At 39.6% G+C, this 25,187-nt stretch overlaps 1 protein-coding gene across 1 annotated transcript; it reads left to right on the top strand.

The window, feature by feature from the left end:
- The first annotated feature begins 247 nt into the window (after positions 1 to 247).
- Positions 248 to 23,718, top strand: arsj (arylsulfatase family, member J). The gene is given in 4 exon segments (XM_032584355.1): positions 248 to 2,701; positions 2,703 to 2,759; positions 2,761 to 3,056; positions 19,933 to 23,718. Coding segments are annotated over 4 exon segments (1,830 nt in total). The 5' UTR covers positions 248 to 2,623; the 3' UTR covers positions 21,332 to 23,718.
- The last annotated feature ends 1,469 nt before the right edge of the window (positions 23,719 to 25,187 follow it).

Genomic DNA, 25,187 nt, shown 5'->3' with positions numbered 1-25,187 from the left:
CTACAGACTATTCACGCAGCAAAGATAACTGATTCCCCATGCTCTGTCTTGTCTCTTCATGCTGAAAAAGCATTTGATAGATGGAGTGGCCTTATCTCTGGGCCACAATTTTAAACTAGGTCCGCAATTTATCCAAATGGTAAAGGTTCTTTATGCTAATCCTTCTGCAATGGTGTATTCTGGTAATACGTGTTCCTCTCCATTCCCCATACTAAGGGGCACACGCCAGGGCTGCCCCTTTCCCCCATTACTTTTTGCCCTCTCCCTCGAACAACTGGCTCAGAAAATTAGACAACACCCCTCAGTTCTGCCTATCTCAGTCAAGGGCACTGAGCATGGCATATCTTTATATGCGGACGATATTTTACTCTATATTGGTGACACAGAGTCCTCTTTAACACATTTACTAACTCCCAAATTCTCTTCAAGCCTGCGTGTCGGTAATTAAAATGGATGTTCTTCTGCATGTTAACTTTTACTCTTCAATGATTCCTCTTGCACCGCCAAGGGGTTACTGGGACAAGCTGCACTCTCTCATATCTGAATTCATTTGGAATGGGAAGAAACCTCGTTTGAAATTAAGAACACTTCAACGAGATAAAACACTTGGGGGCTTAGGTCTACCGAATTTCAAGATGTATTTTTGGTCCTTTGTGCTCCGACCTTTGCTTGTATGGTTGAATCCTTAGGCCTCTGTTTCTTGGAAACCAATTGAAGAAAATCTATCCAAACCATATAGGCTGGAGGACTTAGAGTATTCTAATATACCTCCTAATGAGTCTAAAGCACAATTAGGACCTATAAGTTCTTCTCTTCTTAGAATCTGTCATTCAGTGCTGAATCACACAAACACCAACCTGAAATGGCATAAACATTCAACTATATTTAATAACTTTTCATTGGAAACAAGCCATTCTCTTTCCCTAGGTGAAGAGATAGGGGTGTCAATGTCCTCAAAGACCTTATGAATGATGATGGCCTGCGTTCTTTAAGTGACCTACAAACTGTGTACAATTTACCAAGTTCCACATTCTTCTTTTATTTACAACTCAGATCGGCCATGAATGCGTACGGTGTGCCATGGGGTGTGCCTCTCCCAACCCATCCCTTACAAAAACTTCTTGCCTCGCAGGGTCAGGCACGTGGCATTGTTTCTAAATTATATAAATTTATTTCGGATCCTCGTGCCAGAAAATATATGGGGGAGAGACCTTTCCTTTATGGGAGATGTAGAAATCTGCTGGGATACAGTTTGGGAGAATCTCCACAACACATCCAAAATCATGGCAAAGTTCACAGAGCAAGCTGTCACAAAAAAAGAGAGAATAAAATCAGTTTTCAAAAGCAAAGTATTGAAATAAACTTTGTTTCACTGAACATGTGTGATTACATAGAATTTTCTGTATTCAACAAGTCACAACAAATATCTTCAACAATGACTTAGGAAAGCAAAAATACTGTAACTGTACATTTAAAATAATTTGTTTTGTTGTACTTTTTAGTAGCACAAATGCCTAAACAGTACCGCCATTTTGAATGTCAAAGTTACGACACAGAGGCGTACTGTCCCAATTCTCACATTTCTGCTGCTTATAAACCTGCGTACTTATGAGCACTTGACTGAATCCATACTTCACAGAGGGGTGTAGGGCGCACACTGAGCTTTGGGACTGGGCCTAAGTGATAATGACCTCATTATTTGACTCAGGTGTGTTGAAGTGGAGACACATCTAAAGTTGCAGGAAACCGGCCCTTGAGGCCTGGAGTTGCCCACCCCTGCTCTAAGGGGTGTTAGCCTGCCTTCACAAGTTTTGTTTGTGAAACTGTCACCAGTTATAATTATGCAAGAGTGTAGCAGTGTGTGTAAGCAGATAAAAGGGACAGAGGAAATCTATATTTTTATAACATATGTGACCATTGTTATTGTTTGGCATCTCTCTGATTACTGCTATCAGAGAGGTGCTGATTTTTACATTTGTTCAGACATCTTTTACGTGTTTTTTTATAAGCTCAACTGCTTAAATGTGTTGATTTGCAAAGGAGAGAGCGCTTGGAGTTCAGCCGTTTCGCACCAGCTATCCCTCCCAATACGGAGCCTACACTGCCCCCTATGGGTTTGACATATTTAGAACAACACACAATAGTGTAATTCAGCGGGTTCATATGGACGACCACTATTTTTAAAACTGATCAGGTGTGGACGAGATTATTTTATAAAAACTAATATCTCTGCTACGTCGTTTTAAAAAGACCCAAGATCTAAAATTCAAACTACCTTGCAAGCGTCAAAAACACGGATAAATTACAGAATAAATATACAAACCGCTTGCCATACAATTAGTTCTCTCAGCAGTTGTGCAGTTTGTGTTCTGTGGTGCTTTCAGCAGTGGACCCGCAGCAAGAAGACAAATGGGAGGATTGTGGAAAGTTTCTGAACGCGTCATGACAGTGAGGGGATTGGACTGATTCGGACCTGCGTCCTTCTGCGGATCAGGCCCCGCTGTGTGAGTCGGGGGACAGGACTGCTTCTCTGAGCGGAACTCCGCCGGAGTTCTGCTTAAGTTCCCGGGCGGAGCAGCTGCCGCCTGCCTGCAAGCCACATGGACCCTTCCCGCTGCAGAGCATGCTGCTAGCGCCTGGCGGTCGGAAGGAGAACCGTGAGGCTGTGCAGACCACCGAACCCGAGCTCCACGCGCCGCTGTCTGCCTCCTAGTCATGCGCACAGACCACCTCCGTTGAGGATCCTAGTCGGGCTGAAGCATGTTCCTGACCTTCCTCCTCAGCTTCATCGTTCCTCCGGTATGGAGCGTTCATATGTCGTGGGAAAATTGGAGGTCCACGCTGCGCAACGGAGGGGATGAGTTCGAGCCGCCGACCTCCCAGCCGCACATCGTCTTCATCCTGGTGGATGATCAGGGCTTCCGGGATGTTGGATACCACGGCTCCGAGATCAAAACTCCGAACTTGGACCGGCTGGCCGCACAGGGGGTGAAGCTGGAGAATTACTACGTGCAGCCGCTCTGCAGCCCGTCCAGGAGTCAGCTGATGACCGGCAGGTAAAGAACCTACCGGTACCTTGCAGATGAAAACTGATCCAATCTTAAGGAAAAGTGTAAAACCTTCATTTTTAATTCATTGCTGAAGTAAAACTATGAAGGTATAACATGAACGTGATCCAAGGCACCAATTAGTTACTGTTTCTGTCGATGCATATCACATAAAACAATTATCTAGTATTTTTTTTTTAATCAAATCAAGCCTCAAACATACAGAAAATCTAACAGATTCTAATCTTCATTTATTTACTTTATTATACCAAGGAAACTTCTTAAATGCCAAATAGAAAAAGTAAGAAGAAAAATCCCTCCAACTTTGATACTTCAATGTGATTTAAGAGAGAAAATAGCAGCCACATGCTGCTGAACCAAAGCAACTGATTATCGTCAGTTATCTGCTCAGTTTTGGTGATTTGCTAGACTGGTGTTTACAGGTGTCTATTCACTCCATGCCAAACCGGAAAGACATCAGCAATGAGTGGAAAGAAGTAACCGTATAAGGCTGTTTTCAAACCATGAGGTCCATCACAATGTCTGCAGTCATCCCAGAACTGAATGTCCCAGGAAATGATTCACCCCATGCAGTGCTCAAGAAATTGCTAGAAAAACAGAAAAGATGCTTGATCTACAAGCCTCAGTTGGAATGTTATAAATGTTAGAGTTGTCAACGTCTTCAAATAAAATGACTTGTTTAAAATATTTAGCAGCAAAAAGCTTATTATTCCTGATCATTTGTTGTATTTCCATCACTAAGCTGAGCAAAGCTTTATCAATACTACACTAACGCAGTGTTTCTCAAGTATTTCATTTTTTTAAGGTTTTGTTGGCTCTAGTGGCCTTTATTTGAAAGTAGTTCGACAGGAAACGGGGTAATGAGGGAGGGGGAAGACATGCGGCAAATGTCGCCAGGCCGGGAATCGAACCTGCGACCACAGCCACGAGGACTGAGGCCTCAATACGTGGGTCGTGTTTGCCCCTGCACCCTCACAGCACCCCTTCTCAAGTATTTTCTGTCAGGCCCCCCTGGGAATCATAAATCTTTTCACCCCCTCCCCCACAGTGTCCTTCACTCCCCCAAATTGAAATACTGTTGCGAATCTGATAATATTTAAGAATTGTTCTGTTGAAACCACTGGCACTGTATGACCTGATTATCAAAACAGCTGTTTTGATCATTTCCAAGTTCAGTTTATTAAGTCAATCAGTAATATTTAATCAATACTGCTCAGTCTGAGAGAGAACAGGTGCAAATGGTTCACTGGGATGTTTTTAGGCTTAACACAAAGATTTTAAAACTGTAAACATTGGTTGTAACTAGGGCTGTTGTAAATGAATATTTTAGTTATTGAATAATCTATCAATTATTCTTATAATTAATGAAGTAATCGGATAAAAAAAACTATGATAAAATAAAACATTGATAAATCTAACATAATGGCAGCGTTACTATCAGATATTGACATCAATCCAATTTTTCATATTTGAGCTTCTCTAAAAATAACTTTTCTGTAGTTTAGAAAATTAACTTGCAACAAGAATAGCTCACTTTCTAAGTTAACCTGAAGAAAAATTAAACAAAAATCTGAAATTCTATTCAATTTAACAGTAGAGGCAGGCTGACAAATACTCTAATAAAAATGTCTACGTATATTCCAGGTTTTCCTTTCTGTATTCATCTTCAATTTAATAGATGAACTCTCACTTTGCCCAGCTATTTCTAGTTTTTGTGTTCATGTTAGCGATGGGATTTGACTCCTTCGTTCGTCACACACAGAAATACATTTACCCCAAGGGTGTAACTTTGTGTTGCAAATTGGTGGGGACAAGAGACGCTCCGATCAGATTTTTTGCATTAGGACCGATCACTGCCGATCACCTGGATTGGCTGTTAATTTTTCTCTTCAGTTATAAATGCTACTCTGTTATCTGGCAAAATGGAAACATGATCTGGCAATAAATTCACCTAATTTAGACATAAAACATGCAAAATACTTGCAGGCAAACTGCAGCAGCTACTCAGTCAAAAGGACAACTGATGAACCTGCAATCAGTAAAACAATATTTAACAGTAAGGTTCTCAGTAGCATAAATTATGCATGGGTCAAATAAATCTCACAACATAATGACAAGAAAAAAAACAAAATTTATTCAAAATCAAATGTAGGTTGCATCAAAATGAACAATACTGAGTTAAATCAAAACTTCCTGAGAGCACGGCTAGCTGGTTCTGATTGGCTGTTTCTGACTGAGCCGAGTAATTCTGCAAAACACAGAGAGGAGACAGACGAGATCGATTTTTTTTTTCAGAGATTGTCTTATGTTAGTGCAATGAAAGTTTTAATACATATGTAAAATCTTTGTTTTTTTATAGGCGTGCCGATCAATCGGCCACCGATCAGAATCAGCCGATTTCCGTGAAAAAGTCTATGATGGGAGATCGCCGATCACTGTCTCTTGTTGCCAATCACCAAAACCGATCACGTTTATCTCACTTCGCAGCCTGCGTGTGCAGCTCATCTCCTCTTTCCTTCACACTGCACAAGCACACAGCAACAAATCCTAAGCGATGTCGTGTGGAACTTGAATGCTCCAAGTGAATGGGGACATTCAGCAAAAAACCTGATCAGAGCATCTCTAGTTTTTTTTGGTTGTTTTTTTAAGTTACATGCTGCAGCTTTGAGCAGACGTTCTGAGTGAGAGTTCACTGCTGGGTGGAGGTTGAGCGGCGCTACGTCTGTGAAATATTGCTACCAGTAGCTGCGGTTCAACAGCGGGAGCAGAACCAGCGTCTTCCACCGCCAGCTCGTTGACTTGAATTATTTTTCGGGTTATTTGTTTAGCTTTCTGACCGTGATGCTAATCCAGGTCACTGTTGGTAGTTGTGCTCTGCTTTACCTGCAGCCTGGCTGATCAGGATGTCTTTTTTTCCCTGCAGTGAGCCTCGATGTAGCCAAACTCCATCAAGTATTTGTTTTTGAAATGCCATATTAGATTCGTTGTGTTGACACATTGTGACCTGCTTCACTCCCGAGTTATTTCTTCGGCGGAACACATAAACGTCCCCATTCTCTCTGAGCGGTGAAGTTCCACATGGCATCTCTTACTCAGTAACTTAGGATATACAGCCTGATGAGGCTTGTAAGATTAATAGTACTTGTTGAAAATAAAAACCTTTGAGAAGGTATGAAACGTTCTAAGAGACGTAAAGATGTTGAAACATCAGTCATCTAATTAATCTCTATTATGTCTTTCACTTGGTGATGGAATTGCTAAAATATTGAACTTTATTGTCATATTCTAATTTATGCTTTCCTATAGTTGAAAACAATTACAAAATTCAACTCATGTGCCCCTCCCCCCACAAAATGCCACCCTGTGCAGTTGCCCATATCAGAAACCGCCACTGCAAGACACATCTGTTTCTCTGCTCATCATTTTCAGTGGGACTTTTTTGGGCCTGGTTGGGGCAGTTGGGTTATAGAGGGACCATTGATATAGTCAATTCAAATTTAAATTCAAAAATACTTTGTTAATTCCAATGAGAAATTATATTATATTTTCTATATATTACTGGATTGAACATCGACTATTAGCCCCTAAAGCCAGTGATCTGTTAACGGCAGACGCCATTAGTCATGTCCACAAAACCACTTACTGTTCCAATGCAGGATGAGCAGGAATCTGTTACAAAAATGGTCATAGCCCCCATATTGCTGAACCAATTTTCTGAAAACGTGGCTTAAATTAAAGATGCAAAAAAAGTGCCGATGTTTGGACATGTAAATTATGTATTCTCTCTGGATGTAGATATATAAACAACTTTGTTTCTGTCAGTTCTGTCAAGATGCAGTAGAGGATTAAATAAATTTCTCTTTTATAATGGCCAATAATTTAATTTGACCTAATTGCTGCTGTAGGAGCCATGGTTTAAAATGTAATAAATTTTGACTTCTATGCTTTACATCAGGGTTTCTCCCAGAAAATCTGATCATCCCGGTGGTCGGGACGCCGAGGTGTTTCACCAGTGGTCCACCGTGTTTTTCTATTAAAAGATTTTAAGTAGACAGGAAATGTAAAAATATTACTGAGTAATTATTTGCTACCGAAAAACATCACCAGTGAAATGCTATTTAAATCCAAAACTAGTCTTAAAAACAATACAAAAATACAATTAAAATGAATATCAATTATTTGCACTTCTTTTTAATCCAAATTAAGTCAGCAGCTCCATCAGGCCCCCCAGGCCTTCAGGGGCCCCATAAATGCTAATATTTTAACACAGACCACAGATACATAAAAGTAACATTTATTTATTGAGATTATCAATGCTGCTAAATTTGATTTAATGGTTTTTAATTTATGTACATTAAATCTGATTTAATGTACATAAACACAGTACATTCATGTATGTTTCAACATACATAAATTAAAAGATTTTAAATTGTTTAACATTTAAATGTAAGATTTAAGGAGCTGGCAAGTTTACTTTGTACAACTTCAAGGAACAATATTCATAGTTAGACTGTTTTGTTACCATAGCAACAATCTGATGCTGTGAGTTTAATCTTTGAGTTTGAGCTCTGTTTGTTCACAAATACAAATTAGTAAACTGCAATTATAACTTATTGCTTTTTAGGTTGGCTAATTAAACTACTCCCCCTGTCCCAGATTTCACTAAGTCTAACACAGAAGCTGTTAGAGGTGCTGATATTTTTAGCAGGAAGAGGGACCAAAATCCAAAGTTAAGTAGAACTTTAAATCCCTTCAAGACATGAACTGATAAGCATTCAGATACAAAGACTGAGGCAGTTATGTAGAGCAGCTGCTGCATGCTGCCACGTAACATGAGCCTGGGAACAGATTTCATGCTAGCTGCTTGAAGCCCCTTGAATTGCCTTACATTTAGTCACATTCCAACCAGATTTGTAATAGTTTTTGGTTTTTCATTATAGTTTACTTTTATTTAGTTGTGAATTTTATTGTCTAATTCAGTTACTTTTAATTAGTTGCTAGTTTTTAGTAATTATTCATTAAATATTATTTTATTTTAGTTTAGTTTTTATTAGTTGTAATTTTAGTTTTTTTGTACTTTGATATTTGGGTGCAAAATTTAAAAAGGTCAACTATTGTATTGTGTTTATGTGTACATGTGTTACAACCCCTCCCCAAGACCACTAAGGGTAAATTCTGGCACTGGGTGTAACAAAAAAATCAGTAATTAAACAGTTGACGTCAGTAGCGGTATGGATGAAAGAAAAAAAAAACCCCAAACAGTTACACAGAAGTGTTTCACTGTAAAGATGGTTTGTAGTGTGTTTTGTTGCAACCTGAAGTGTGAAATAAACTTCAGTGGAGTTTGAAAACAAAATATGTGTATAGGTTTATGTCTGGTTGAACGATGCGTGTGCCAAGTTGATTTTTTTTTTTTCTTTTTTGGGGGGGATTTTATTGTAATCCATAGGGGGGCCCAGAAAATCTTTGGGAACCACTGGTATAGATGTTCCCGACATTGTGTGACAAATTCAAGGACATTAGATTGTGGCTGCGTGTCAGTTGACAGGAGTTGTTCCTTCAGAACCTTAAGTGGTCTTCTTACACCATGCCCAAAAACCAGTTCAGCAGGGCTAAAACCAACAGACTCCTGTTTAGCTTCTCGGGCTGCAAACAGCAGAAAATGAAGTCCTTCATCCCAGTTTTTGTCTGTCTCATGGCAATATTTGCGCATCATGGCCTTGATAGTCTGATACCATCTTTCTAGAGCGCCTTGTGACTGGGGATGGTAAGGACCGGAGGGAATGTGTTTAATGCCAAAAGACTGTAGTGTCTGCTTGAAGATTTTGGACTGAAAATTGCTGCCTTGATCACTTTGTATAACTCTAGGCAGACCAAAAGTTGCAAAACTTCAGAAGAGCTTTAGTTATGATGGGTTCTGTGATTTTCCTTAGTGGAATGGCTTCAGGGAAATGAGTGGCAGCACACATGACAGTCAAGAGAAACTGATTACCAGCTTTTGTTCTGGGCAGAGGACCCACACAGTCCACCAGGACACACTCTAAAGGCTCACCACCTGCAGGAATGGGCTTAAAGGGGACAGTTGGTACCGTCTGATTAGGTTTACCCACTAATTGGCAAACTCTACATGTTCTACAGAACCTGGCAACATCCTTTTTCAGGCCTGGCCAAAAACAATGGTGTAGAATACAGTTGTGGGTTTTAGTGATTCCCAAATGACCTGACCATGAGTGGTCATGTGCCAGCTGCAGTATTTGTTCACGATAACCTTGAGGAATGACAATTTGATGTACTACTCCCCAATCCTCCTCAATGCCTTTCTCTTGCAAAGCAAGCCTTGAGATCCATTTTCTCATGAGTAATCCATTCTCAACATAAAACTTATGGGTCTTGTCACCATTTATTGAATCACTCACACCTTCAAAGCATTTAGTGAGTGTTTCATCACTTTTCTGAGCTTGGCTCAAACTCTCACTTGATATTGATAGCGGAAGAAAAACCTCAGACTTTGGAGTTTTTTCTAAACTCCAAAGTCTGGACTTCACTCCAGCCTCAGACTTTGGAGTGAAGTCCTCCTTGAGGGGTGCTGATTCTGAAAGGTCCTCTGCTGTCAGCTTGTCCTCCATCAAAGCAGAGCCAAGAACAGAGTCATCCAAGTTCACCTCCTTCAGCTTACGAGCTTGGGAGCTGGTAAGAGCACTGACAGCAAACACATCAGGATGGGATTCCAACATCTCATCTTCACCCATCATGCAACTGGGATTATCCACCATCTCAGGAATAGGAAGTACCTTGTCTCCAGCAAGATCATTCCCTTTCTTTTATTTAATCAGGTAAACCCCATTGAGATCTAGATCTCATTTTCAAGAGGGACCTGGGCAAAAAATTTGCAATATTTTAAATTAAATTCCATTATAAATTCAAACACCTGAACAGGGAATGAGTTTCTCTCCGCAACTTTGAAGAATCCAGAGGTCAACTTGGACTTTATGTGAACATGATGTAAAGGTGCCGGTACATAGGCCTTTGCAATTCCTTGTACTATTGTACTTGCATTACAGGAGGTATCAGCATTGAATGGCAGAAAGCTGGACAGGATGAACGATTGGGAACCACCAGTGTCCCTCAGTATCCTCACTGGTATCTCATCCTCAGGACTTCCTGTTAGGGAGACAAAACCATCAAAAATGAAGGGCTTAAAACTGTTCTGGCAATCTCTATTCAGGGGTCCTGGAGAGGAGGGTCCGTCGGATAGTTGAACCTTGGATTCAGGAAGAGCAGTGTGGTTTTCGTCCTGGTCGTGGAACACTGGACCAGCTCTACACCCTCGGCAGGTTGCATGGGAGTTCGCCCAACCAGTCTACATGTGTTTTGTGGACTTGGAGAAGGCGTTCGACCGTGTCCCTCGGGGAGCCCTGTGGGGGGTTCTCCGGGAGTATGGGGTACCGGGCCCTTTGATACGGACTGTAAGGTCCCTGTATGTCAGAGTCTGGTCCACATTGCTGACAGTAAGTCGGGCTCGTTTCCGGTCAGAGTTGGACTCTGCCAGGGCTGCCCTTTGTCACCGATTCTGTTCATTACTTTCATGGACAGAATTTCTAGGCGCAGCCAAATTGTTTTAAGAGGATCCGTTTTGGTGGCCTTAGGATCTCATCTCTGCTTTTTGCAGACGATGTGGTCCTATTGGCTTCATCAGGTCGCGATTTGCAGCTCTTGCTGGAGCGGTTCGCAGCCAAATGTGAAGCGGCCGGGATGAGGATCAGTGCCTCCAAATCCGAGGCCATGGTCTTGAGCCGGAAAAGGGTAGAGTGTCTTCTCTGGGTCGGGGTGTTGTAACGCTTGGGTTGTATTTAAGGGAGGAGAGGAGGCGGTAGACTCGCAGGGCGATCAAAAACGCACAACCACACTGGTACTGGGAATTCCACAGTGTTGTCTTTTAATAAACACACTCTTCACCAACCTTACAAGCCCGGTTGAACGGCTGCTATATTATCAGGCATGAAAGTGAGCAGAGTCCAAACAACCCTTAACATTACTAAAGAAAGCTAACATGTCCTTCTAGCACGTTTCTCCCACGCTCTCTACAGAGAAGCCGTGGCGCATACTTGTGACGTCATTAGCAATACTAAAGTATCTTAAAGAGACACTACACAATTACGACTGTTACAGTGTCCTGCCCCAAGTGGAGGAGTTCAAGTATCTCGGGGTCTTGTTCACGAATGAGGGGCAGAAGGGAGCGGGGGATTGACAGGCGGATTGACGCAGCATCTGCCGTCAAGCGGGCGCTGTACCGGTCTGTTGTGGTGAAGAGAGAGCTGAGCCAAAAAGTGAAGTTCTCGATTTACCGGTCGATCTACGTTCCCACCCTCATCTATGGTCATGAGCTTTGGGTCATGACCGAAAGAACGAGATCATGGATACAAGCGGCCAAAATGGGTTTTCTCCGTAGGGTGTCTGGGCTCTACCTTAGAGATAGGGTGAGAAGCTCAGTCATCCGGGAGGGACTCAGAGTAGAGCCGCTGCTCCTTCACAACGAGAGGAGCCAGTTGAGGTGGCTCGGGCATCTGGTCAGGATGCCTCCTGGACGCCTCCCTGGTGAGGTGTTCCGGGCACGTCCCACCGGGAGGAGGCCCCGGGGAAGACCCAGGACACGCTGGAGGGACTATGTTTCCCTTTCCCCGTCAATTGTCAAAATAAAAATGACATCAAAAATCAGATTTTTTTTATTGCATTTCTTTAATTTTATCAATGCAACGAAACATAATACATTAATACTGTAACGGAAGGTAAACTTAAAGCACCATCGTACAACAGAGTCACGTTATGCGTCGATCCGTCCAGGACGCACTGCAGGGAAAATAAACATTTAATCATGAATACTAATAATCTATACACTTAGTTGTTTTGATAATAGGCTAATATAAACACTTATAACCTGTTTTGCCTTCATTATAAACCTTATATAAGGCTTTTAATTTTTTGCGGCTCCAGACAGATCTATTTTTTGTTTTTTTTCTCCAGAATGGCTCTTTCAACATGTTGGGTTGCCGACCCCTAATTTAGACACTTGATTCTTCACAATATGCTCACAGCAAAATCATTTACGTCCCCACAAACAGTCACCAGACAGACAAGATCACTTCAGATCAAGGTCCAGGGAAAAAAAACCGGATCTGACATCTCTGGCATGAAGCTCTTTATGAAGGAGGCTGACAAGCTCCAACACGTTGCACTGTGGCAGCCAGGTAGAACTGATGACACTCTTCATGAGAGAGCCCCTAGAGGTCAGTGACCGTAACAACATGAACTGGTAGTGAATACACAACAGAAGACACCATTTTCAAAGAGTGTATTCAATTATTATCAACAACCGACTTACTGGCATTTTCTCCCAGCTTTTACTGTCACCATTTTGTGGTCTAATGTTAGAGCCACCAGGAGGATTAAAAGACATAAACTACTTTTTTTGGCCGAAAAAATCTTTCACATCAGTTTAAAAGGCTAATAATTATGTTCATAAATACAAAAACAAAGGATATTATATATAATTTCAGTATGTTTTAATTTTATAAGCACACTATATATTTCCAGTTAATTGTTGATTTTTCCCATTAATTACTGTTTTTATTTATTTCAGTTAATGCAATTTCAGTGTTTTTTGGGTTGGTTAGTTTTAGTTAACTATAATAACCTTGATTTCAACCACAACCTTCTGTTGCTTAACCTTCTTATGTTCTAGAAAGGCACAGAGAGGATCTTGTATTGTTCTGTCATATAAATAAAAAATGCATGGCATTGTGAGGTAGCTTAAATGCTTTTGTGAGACTGTATTTTTATCTGCTCTCAGGAAGTTCATGGTGCAAGTCTTTAACCTACCTGTTTTTCTTTTGGCTGTGCTGATGAGATCAGAGACTTAAAAGCAAAGCTTTTTTTTAATCTAGAGCTGTGCTGTACAACTCTTTGTCTCAAAAACAAAAAAGCAAAGTAAGCTTAAGATTAGTAAGAAAACCTCGTTCATTTTAAGTAAGCAGTACTAAATCATGCAGTAAAACTAACAAAAATAAAATATGTTCATGTAACTTATTTTCCATGCACTGTTGTTAACTTATTTTTTAATTTGTGTGGACTGCTTGATAAAAATTTAATCCCACCTAGAATTACTAAATACTTGCAACTTACTACTTATTTATTTTTCAAGTTCACTTGGACAAACCAATTTTCTTGAATGAGTCATTTTTCTCTCCCCATCCCACTTATTTTTCCTTTTTTTATTAAGGTTTTATTGGCTCCTGGGTAATGAGTAATGAGAGAGGGGGAAGACATGCAGCAAAGGTCATCAAGTCAGGACCAGAACCTGTGACAGCTGCATCAAGGACTGAGGCCTCCAGGCATCAGTTGTTCTTTACCCCTGAAGTTCAGAAACAAAAGGTTCAAAATTTTATTGAACATAAATGAAAATGCAACAAGGACAAGGCACACTGGATTCCACATGTTTGGAATGAGAGCAATGAAATTCCTAAAGCCGAAAACTCTGAGTGTGATTTAATGAGCAGAGAGGAGAGTTGAAGAGTTTATTTTCTTAAACTTGTTTATGTCTGCTCACAATGAGTCTAGATTTTAAAACGGAGACCTTGGTAAGTAATGTATTATCTGGCAGGCATGCTTTCTTATAGGGGATGTATTATGTAAAATTCACATTTAGCATATTTTTGTACTTCCATTTGGTTTTTACTGCTTCTAAAAACAAGTGCTTGAAAAACCCAGCCAGCCATTTATTTGACAATAAGTTGTTTTTTAAGTTGTTGTCTAGAAAATGAACCATTTCAAAAATCTCCCAACAATCAATTGTCACTTGTTACCTAGCAACCCCAACTGAGCCCAGCCCGTCACCTATCGACCCACCCTAAGCTTCAGTACATTTACTCATCTGGTTTTACTCCTGTGTGTACAAGGGCTGCTGAAAGAGAAATGTTTTGTTGTTGACTTGGCATCCAGAAACCACTTGCTGCATTTTTGTTGGTTGAGCATGAGGCTCCACTTTAGCTTTTCAAAGATGTAAGGTGTATAATTGTGCATCTGTTTGCAGTAATTTTCACATGGAAATATAAATGTTGAGTTGGGGGCGTGGCCAGCAGTCGCTCATTTGGATTTAAAGTGACACAAGGTCCTAAAACAGTTCATTTTGAAAGAAGCTCAAAATAGGCACAACTGATCAGACACAAAATGTGATGGACATGTTTTGTAGAGCCCATAGAGCATCCTAAGCTGTTCGAGGAAGCATAATAGTTCACCTTTAATAGAAGGTAATGTTCATTTCACTGAAGGAGCTGCTGAATGGAGTGCAGAACAATAAGTATGTCAAAGAAAGAGTCAGACCTTAGAGATAGCAAGGAAATAACAAACAGCTTTGCCAAAAAGAGGAGACAATCTGCTCTGGGGCTGACTGATGAAATCTGAACCACATGTAAAGAGGCTGTGGAGCAGAGGGCCAGGCTGGAGGTTTGTTTAGGAGCTTTTATAAACAAAGAGGTTGGAGGAGTAGAAAGTGAACTTGACCTGTGGGATTTGAGCGTACAACTAACGTGAGTGATTTGAAGATAATGATGCGATTTATTGGCAATGTAGAACAGTGCTTGTGTAAAGAAACTGGTGAGATGAGCGTGATTCCAGCTGCATGGAGAGCGGAAGTGCTGACTCTGACATGCGATAAGGCACAGAAGTGAGCCGCCAGCTGTTTCTCTGCCTTATAGTCTCCATGGGTTGACTACAAGATAAAGAAATGATTTAACAATGCTCAGCACTGGACTGCAGCTGCCCTCCCCTGACATGGATACTTTTAAAAGAGCCATTCAAAATAGTCAAGTGAACATGTGGGGCTACTGCAGTAAAGGAAAAACGATGTCTGAGGGCAGTTGCTCAGACTGCATACACTAGTTTATAATCCTGGAAGTAAACAGTTGGACCAGTTACCAGTATCAAGATGGACACAATTCAAACAGCACAAAAAATGTCCTTCATACTATCCTATGACTCAGGCTGGACATGGACTAACACAGTGACCCTTTGCTGGCTGAAATAAGCATCATCCAACTTACTTTTGCTAAAGGAAAGATCATTTCCATTGTTTGGCAACATTTTCCATTAGAAACAACTTGGGGTATTTTCACACCTGATAGTCTGATGGACTTGGCTTGATTGGTGACCAATGACTTCAATGAATCCCCATGACTGATCCTCTTCCTCATTCTCCCATCCACTTTATTGTTCTCTACATTCATATTTCAATGCCTAATTATGAACTCATAAAACATTCTCTTTCCTCCACTGGCCCTGATTGACTGAGGACCACCAACTTACAAAACATTATTCCCATGATCATATGAAACTTCTCCCTTTCCCCTGCTCTCCATCCAGCAAGGTCTCCTGATGAGCCATGAAAGGGGGAATCACGTTCTGATCTGTTTTGTGAATTAACTTGTGAATAGTTGGTGGTAATAAGGAGATGTAGAGGTTGGAACTATCACATCTCAGAATGGAGAAATTCCTCACCACAGATGGAAGGTTCCTCTTGCTGATCACAACAGACTGACAGTCTTCCCCTCTGTGCTATTTGGACTTTGATATTTTTCAGTTTTTTGCTTCTGGTAAGGCCAAGAGGATAGAGGCATTTACTACGTTAGAACTTAGGCAAATGTGTCCATCTTCTTTTTAGCCCATTAACTTTTTTGGGGGGGGGTGGGGGGGATCCAGGAAATCCAAAAACCATCTCAGTCGTAAAAACCTTTTTAGCAAAACTGAGGACATTTTTGTTTAATTTTGCCATTTCTATCAACCTTTCAAATACAATAAAAATGCAGATAAAATAGCGTTGATGGAAGTTTATGTGACTGTCAAGACTCTGGCCTTAGGTTGGGATTTTGTTTTTGTGCTTTTCTGTTTAATAAGTTGTGGTCCAGTTCACTTTAGTTTAGCCCTTCATGTTCATTGTAGTTTCATTATCTGATGTTACTTATTTTGGTTCGATTAGTCTTGTTGTTGTTTTCCTTCTTTCAGTCCCTTATAGTGTTTCTAGTTATGTTTTATGTCGTTACTCTAGGTCTAGTTGTTATTGACTGTCGGAGTTTACTTCTGTTCTTCCTTAGTGATTCTAGTTAAGTTTATCTCTCTGTCTAGTCCTTTTGGTAATTCTAGTTTGTGCGTTTCTCAGTTCTTATTAGATTAGTCTTGTTCCTGTTCTCTTCTTCTTACTTATTCTTAGTGTTAGAATTATTTCATTGCCCCCCTGTGTAATCTTTCCAGCTTCCCAGTGTTTCTCTCTTTTTCTCGCTCCTCAGCCTGACTCCTGCTTCAACTACTCACACCTGCAATCAGTTAGCTCATCAGGCCAGGTCTGTTGTTTCCACTCTCAACCTCACAGTATTTAAGCTTCTCATTCCCTGTTGCTAATCACCAGTCTGTCTTGTCACATCACCCTGGACTACCTGTGTCCCCTCATGTCTCCAGTTTTGCTTGGTTCTTGGATTTTCTCATTCTACGGACTTTTGTAAGTTTATTTGTTCATTTTTTCTTCATTAAACACTGAACTTCGTCTCCAGCCTGTCCACTTAGACTGCCATGATGTATGTGTCTTTGCATGAAACAAATGCAGGAAGTTGTGATGTATCTTTAATTCTCTTCCAAATTTAATTTAGTTCTCTGCTCAATCCTGGTACCATTGTGAAGGATGTAAATTTCTCCATTTAAGACACTCTGAAATAAATCTGTAAAATATTCAAAGAAGCTGATAAGATGTGTCACTTTACACAACACAGACTGATTTTTAATAGAATCCATCTGGTGGTTAGTCTCCCAGTCAGGCCCAAATTCTAGGAATGAGTTGTAAATGATTGTCTCCTTATTGATGTGTTTGGAACATTTACACAATTCTTATTTGCTGTAAATACTTGCAAGCTTTTGTCTTGTCTGTGGGGAATAGGAGCCTGTTCGATTTTCTTCTAAATTTAACTTTCTGACAACTAAACTAGATCTTTGTTTTACCTTTTTCACACACCACAAACCTCAAGAGAAGGCAAAGGAGATTTAGAATAAGGTCATAGGGTGAGGAGGCAAGCAGTACTTTGTCTCCAGGGTGTCTTGTTTTTATTTAAAGCAGATGTAGGGAGTCAGACAGAATTTAATGTTTGCTTCTAAAAGCTGCCTCAAGAGTTCCTGTTTGTATCAATGAACTCTCATGCTAAATGCTTTTGATTAATTGCAAAGGGAATTAAAGTAAGAACAGAGAACTGGCACTCATCTGAACCAGAGGCTATGCCAGACCTCCTCTTTGCTTTTCACTATGAAAGGAACTTTTATCTGTGTTATTCATAATTAGGGTTCTGAGCCAGAGCCTGCAAAAGTGAGCAGATGGCTAATACAAAGCATGGTCATTCACCTGCTCCCAGCGGGACAGGAAGTCTTATTGTTTTTACTCAATTTATCCCGTTATTATTCTTGTTTCTTCGCTGAAACTCATACTGCAGCCCAGCCCCTAAACTTGTTACAACTTTTATTTGGTATCTAAGTTCAGTAGCCACACCACTACTCAAATTAGGGCTGTTGTAAACGAATATTTTAGTAATAGAGTAGTCTATTGATTATTCTTACGATTAATCGAGTAATTGGATAAAAAAAAAAAGTAAAATGTTGGTAAATCTACCATAACAGCAGTATTACTATCGCATATCAACATCGGTCCAATTTTTCACAGTTGAGCTTCCCTAACAATAACTTTTCTGTAGTTTAGAAAATTAACTTGTAACAATAATAGCTCACTTTCCAAGTTAACCTGAAGATACGTTATACAAAAATCTGAAATTGTATTCAATTCAATAATAAAGAGGCAGGCTCACAAATATGCTTATAAAAAAAGTTTTTTATAAGCATATCGTTTATGTATTCATCTTCAGTCAATGTAATAGATGAATGCTCACCTTGCTCAGACATTCATAGTTTTTGTGTCCATGTTAGTGATGGGATTTAACACTCATCACTCACAGAAACTCATCTACCAGCTACGTGCCGCCATGATGAGCTCCGCCACACATTTGTTGAGACCAGGATGATATGAAATACATTTTTGTCCATAAAGCTACACTTACATTAATTATCTAATGCGCAGCCGGCCGCAGTGTTCAGTCTATCCGCTCACCTGTATAAATACACAGGTGCTGCTAACACTTAGCTTTCATCAACAACTCAGGCGGAAGTGAGAGCTCCGCAACGCAAGTAATAACCCGGCCGGAACACGGTGCATTAAATAATGAAATATAACTTAACAAAGCTTCGAGGCAGATGAATTTTAATAATCGAGGTACTCTAATCACTCGAGGAATCGTTTCAGCATTGACTCGTATTCAAATATTCAGGCATGTTCACCTGTAGGTAGCACTATGGTAGAAAATATGCCTTCCAGGTTATAACTTGAAAACTGCAAACAAAATTGAGGTGGGCAATGTTTTCTAGAAAGATTGTCCAACAAATGAACCACTGTGCAAACGTTGTTGATCAGGAATTTTTCCCAGCCTTAAAATTGCATTAGAAAAAACCAGTCTCTCCCCCCAGGATACAGTCTGAGTCAACTAAAACCTAGCAAAATACACACTACTTTTTTCCCCCAATTACAACATAATAGCTACACATGAAGTTACAAATTAAATTGCCCATATTTGACATTATGAAACCATAAAAAATTCTACAATTTCTGTCATTCAACTACAAACACAAAACTGATCATCTCTAGCTTGTTTTTTTTTTTTTTCAATGTACACCGCGAGTCGACTTATATTAATAATTAAATTTTCTGGCTAATGTTTTTTTTTTATTATTCATAAATGCTGCTTACTAAAAATCACCCCATTTAAAAACACTTTTTTTTAAGTGAAATAATTTTATTTAAGGAAGTACTTAAACTTTGCAACAATACAAAAGCCCAATTGCATTTGTAAAATTGTCTTTTACTTTCCTCACTATTCTTTTATTTAAGTATTCTTTTTTTCTCATTCTTTTTTTCTCCTCAGTTTATCAAACTTTGTTACTGATGTGTGCCTTGTCATACTATTTTTTTTATTTTCAATTTTAAAACAAACATTGCCATATTTCTGCCTTTATTTTTTAAAATCACATGCAGCAATGAATTGTGGATAACATACCCTGCCAAAGTCCACCTAAATATGTTCTTAGCCAAACATATATTAGGCTAATATGTTTTATATAAATACATAAACATAAATAAATTGTTTATAAAAATAAATAAATTGTTGATCTAGGGCCCAAAACGGGCAGGACAAAAGACAGATGCTGAGAACTGGGACACACTATTCACTAGTGATGGGAATTTCGGCTCGTTTCAGCTTTAAAACAGCTCTAAGTTCATAATCATCTGCAGAAACATGTATTGATTTATTTGGCAAGTAGAAATATTTTATCTAATATCCTTTTCTTCCCTATATGAGAAGTCTTATACTTCCTTAATTTTATATATTTGTTCTGTTAAGAAAACAGACAATCTTACTTTTGTATATTAATCAAACCTTATATTTTTGGCAAAAAAATATAAGGTAAGGTAACTTTTGTACATGCCACTTTTTGAAATGCAACATTTAAACAATCTTTGTTCAATTATATGTTGTTTTTTTGACAGTGAAAAGTTCTAGGTATAAGGATAGTTTTACAAGGTTCTGTAAAACTGATCAAACTGACAGAATCACTACTTGAGGTCAATATGAGCCAACAGATGGGTCCTTTTCTTCCTGCTGTGTTAGGAAATACTTCAACGTATTTATGTCTTCATCTTCTAATGGCTTTTATCCTTTTTCTTTTTTCAAAGGTATCAGATCCACACAGGCCTACAACATTCTATCATTCGTGCCACCCAGCCCAACTGCCTGCCTTTGGAGAATATCACTCTCCCCCAGAAACTCAAAGAAGCAGGCTACTCCACCCACATGGTGGGGAAGTGGCACCTCGGCTTTTACAAACGTGGCTGCCTTCCCACCCAACGAGGTTTCGACACTTTCTTCGGATCTTTGCTTGGAAGTGGCGATTACTACAGTCACTACAAATGCGAAGGCCCCGGCATGTGCGGCTATGATCTGTACGAAGGGGAAGAGGCCGCTTGGGAACAGGACCGCGGTTTGTACTCTACCGTGATGTTCACTCGAAAGGCTGTCAGCATCTTGGCCAATCATGATCCCCACAAGCAACCCTTATTTCTTTACTTGGCCTACCAGGCAGTTCATTCCCCGTTGCAAGTTCCTGCTCGCTATCTCGAGCGCTACAAGGGAATTCCAAACCCACATCGCCGAAAATATGCTGCCATGGTTTCCTGTCTTGATGAAGCCATTCACAACCTGACCTTAGCCCTGAAACACTTTGGTTACTATGACAACACAGTTATAGTGTACTCCACAGACAATGGGGGCCAGCCATTAGCCGGTGGAAGTAACTGGCCCTTGAGGGGGAGTAAAGCCACCTACTGGGAGGGGGGCATCAGGGCAGTAGGTTTTGTTCACAGTCCCCTGTTAGTCAAAAAAGGGTCAAAATGTCAAACTTTGGTCCACATAACTGACTGGTTTCCTACTCTGGTGACTCTGGGGGGAGGCACCTTAGATGAAGATCAAAACCTAGATGGATACGACGTTTGGGAGGCTATTAGTGAAGGTCGTCCATCACCTCGCCTAGACATTTTACATAACATCGACCCAATTTACATTAAAGCCAAGAATGGCTCTTGGAAGGCGGGATATGGATTGTGGAACACCGCTGTCCAAGCTGCGCTCCGAGTTGGCCACTGGAAGCTACTGACAGGTGTGCCAGGCTACAGTGACTGGGTGCCACCACAGACGTTCTCCAACCAACGACTAACCACTCGCCACCATAATGAACGTGTGCGTTGGGGCGGGGGTAAATCCATCTGGCTGTTCAACATCACAGCTGATCCTTATGAGCGAGTAGACTTGTCTCAGCAATACCCACACATAGTAAAGAAGATGCTGATGCGGCTGGTACAGTACAACAAGACCGCTGTGCCAGTGCGCTACCCTGCAAAGGACCTGCGCTCCAACCCGCAGTACAACGGAGGAGTATGGGGACCTTGGTACAAGGATGAGAAGCAGGAGCGGGATGAGGAGGAGAGATATAATAACTTGTTTACAAACCATTTTGGTAAAAGAAGGTGGAAAAATAAATCAAGGAATATAAAGTTAAAACGCAAAGCAGAACATTAGCTTAAAGGATTCATGAAGAAACTTCAGACTGCCTTTACTCAGGTATTAACACTTCTTGTTTTAGGACATTTTAACTCCAGGAAGTCTAAATTGGACTCGACTAAACTCTACAGTGAGAAAGTGTTTACAGATTTCTTCTGTTTTTGCTTTTTTTCTGACTTAAAAATTTCAGATTTTAATTTTAATACCACACAGAAGTAACTTGATTAAATAGAATAGGCAATTGTCAAATGATTATTTAATTTAAGAGAAAAAGCTAACCAAACCTGACTAAAACTATGTTCTCATAAACGTTTTTTATGCAGTTTGAAGTATTGCATTAGAAAAGGTTGATGGAAATGGCAAAATTTTTAATAATTTCCTCAATTTCAGAAAAAAGTTTTTTTTATGTTTGCCTGAGATGGTTTTTGGCTTTTCCAAAAAAAGAGTTGATGTGTAAAAAACAGAAACACTTTTGCTTGATGAGTTCTGAAGGGTCTATGCCTTACCAGAGGCATGAAACAAGTCAAAATCCAAACCTCTGGCTCAGAGGGATGGACTCTCCATTTTTCTGAGATGTGTGATTCATGCTAGTTAGCAACCTCTACATCTTGTTTATTACAGCCATGTGTAGCGTCAACATCATGCTTTGCGGTTGACTCACTCCAAACCACTAGATGGAAACACACAGAATTGTTTTTTGACTTTTTTTGCAGGATTTTAAAAGTTTGCATGACATCTGGATGGATGTGACAAAAAGTAATTACCCTCTAAACTTAATGGCTGGTTGTGATGGTAACAACTGCCACTTTATGCTTTTTCTCCATAGGAACATGTTACTTTGGACAGTTTTTCCTTTTATAAAAAAATTATAATTTATTCACATAGGTTATATTTGCCTCATGTGTTCAATGACACAAAATATACAATTGTAACAAAAGAAATAAAAAACAGAAGACCTTTGTAAGGGAGTAGATTCTTTTTCACAACACTACATAGTGTGTAAGATGTGCTGCTGGATGCCTGACGGTGATTTGTTCAGGCACTGATGCCATGTTTAGACGGTGAAGACCTCAGTTCAGTGTTTGGACTATTTTTTTTTTATAAGAATCTATTGTATGACTGAACTGTTGTCACTTTTACATCCATGTTTCACTTATAGTTGAAAATGCAACTTTTTTTTATTTTTTTTTGACTGTTGCCATAATTTTGATGGTAATGAAGTAAGACCCAGTCTTATCATGTTTTCTTTGTGGTGCTATACTGCCGTGCTAGCAGATTTAGGATTTATGTCATGTTTGTGTTCAAATATGCTGCTTGTTATAAGCATACTTTGTACTTTAGAACAATAACTGGTAGTTTGTTCTACCAGTTAGAAGTCTGCTCAGGCACCCGGCCAACCTGAATCTAACTCAAGCAACAAAATAAAGTCTTGGACATTTAGCTTTTTGTCTCTACTATCTTTCAACCTATGTTTGATTAGTTTATTGCAGAAAATTTTCTTCATTCCATTTAAAAATAAATACTTTTGTGGAAAACATGTAACAAAAGTTACCACAAGGCTATTGAGAACATAAATGTCAAATTCAGTATCCTTGGGGCTTAACCGTGATAAAGCGTTTGTTTTCTTCCACAAAGTCCTTAATATTGCCTTTTATTTTCCATTATAACTTACTTAGATCTTGCAGTTCATGTAAAAGGAGGAATGGAGCTAATTATATGGAACTGACAGCTGTCCCTACTGTCACACAGAGACAGAATTGGTAATGGTTTTCTGTTCTTTAATATTACTTTAAACATTAATTAGTGAGTAGTTTAGATTTTTATCTTTAAAATTGTTTCTCATTAGTCTGACTCTTTAGTTAACTATTTGCTGTGCACACATTTAGTTAACTTTATGTGTCAGTTCTTTGTATTTTTTGTTAAATGCAACAAATTAATTTCTTCTTTTTGAGTTACCAGTTTTCTCTGGACCTGCTGCTGAAAATCACATAGATGATCTCCAGCTGATGTCCATACATGGCTGTCAAACTTCCTCAGCGGGCCGTTCCATTTGTTCGCCAGGGGAAGTTGAAATTTGGTTTATAGTTTAATTTGACCATTTCTTTAATGTTTCTTCTTTTTGAAAGTTAGTTCAATTCTGATATTTAATTTACAGATTTAGTAATATTCTGACCAGTGTTTAAGTTCTTGTATGTTTAATTACCCCCTAGTGTGTGTTAATGGTCTGATCAGCCACTATTTAAGTTCCCCTCATGTCTTGTTTATTAGGTCAGTTTGTGCTTGAGTTTGTTGTGTTACCACCTGAGTTATACTTTATGTTGACCTCAGTTTGGGCCCAATTTATCATTTTTGAATTATTTTTGGACTTTTTTTGTAATAAATTAAGATTATATTTTGGAATTCTTCAACGTCTCTCTGGCTGGTCTATGCAAAACCTTCACAGGAACGATGACAAGTTTCAAACTGAAAAGCGTTTTACTTGGCATCCATGTCAACAAAGGCCAATCCTTTGCACCTAAGATATGCTTTTTGCTAGAGAATAATTAACAGGTCAACTATCTGGTTTGATGACCAACCCATGGTGGCTTCGGCGTACTTGACTTAGAACATTTGTGTGCCACCTGCTGTAGGGTTCTGGTTCTGTCTGAAGGATTACAGTACTTGGGAACATGCTGAACAGCTGTGGGGCTTCCCCTTGGTCTGAGAGCCAAACTGCATACCACATCTTTTCCATCCACTCAAACTGGGATCCCCCAGATGCTGATTTTTCCTTTGTGCCAAGTAATGACTTCAGACAACTCAGACTCTGGCTAAGCATTTAGTCAGAACATGTTTAATAATGTTACTGTAAATTAATACAGTAATGGTTCATTTTTAGTTGAAAAGTTAAAGGAAAACATGAGATTCGTTCTAACTTAGGCTCTCTGGAGAGGTTTGCAGCACTTTGTGTCTTTCATTCAGTAGCTACACCTATTCTCAAGCAAGACATCACTTAAACAGGACCTGCATGACAAAGTGAAGGGAACCGAAAGATCAAAAGCGAGACATCGTCCTGAGACGTAGAGAAATTCAGGAACAAATGAGAAAGAAAGTAGCTGAGCTTTATCAGTTAGGAAAGGGTTACCAAGCGATTTTGAAGTCTTTGGCTCACTGAGAGCCACACATGGTTAAAACATAGAAGAGTGGTGGAGGTTCCCAGGAGCCACCAGCCAGCTAAAATGATCCCAAGAGGTCAGTAAAGACCCCACAACAGCAGCCAAGAAAGTGCAGGCCTCTCTTGCCTCGATTAAGGCCAAAGGTCATGTCTCCACCATTAGTGGAAGCATGATTTCTGCTGTTGAATACATCCTGTTGGTGACCTGAAGCTAAAACCAACTTGTTTTCTGCAACATGATAATGATCCAAAACACACCAGCAAGTCAGTTTAATTCACTCAATTTAACAAATTCCATAATCAACTTACAAACACATTGTCTTACCACACAGATCGTAACTGTGTGGATCCGATAGTGAATCAGGTCTCCAAAGAAGCTATGAAGAGCTTATGGAGAGCCTGAGAACATGTAATTTCATACATTTTTAGTATACAGTATTACTAATAAAAACACAGCAAAAGCACATCATGCATTCATCATCCCATCTAAATACAGCAGAAATTATATTACCTCTGAAAATCTGTTGCAGGTCCTACAAGTGATCTCGAGTGTAAAAACAAAACAATTTAATCTTTAACTGTTTTTTAAAAATGGAGATGAGTTTCAACCCTTTTAATCTCTCATCAGTTCCAAACTGTGGGCCCTCCAACCAAAAGTTTGTCTTGTGTTAATAAGTCTTCTATTTTTGCCAGAGATGAGATATTTATTTCTGGCTTTGT

The sequence above is a fragment of the Xiphophorus hellerii genome, chromosome 14 (genome assembly GCF_003331165.1).
Source record: "Xiphophorus hellerii strain 12219 chromosome 14, Xiphophorus_hellerii-4.1, whole genome shotgun sequence".
Taxonomy (NCBI): Eukaryota; Metazoa; Chordata; class Actinopteri; order Cyprinodontiformes; family Poeciliidae; genus Xiphophorus; species Xiphophorus hellerii.
This window is presented reverse-complemented; position numbering and strand designations above follow the sequence as displayed.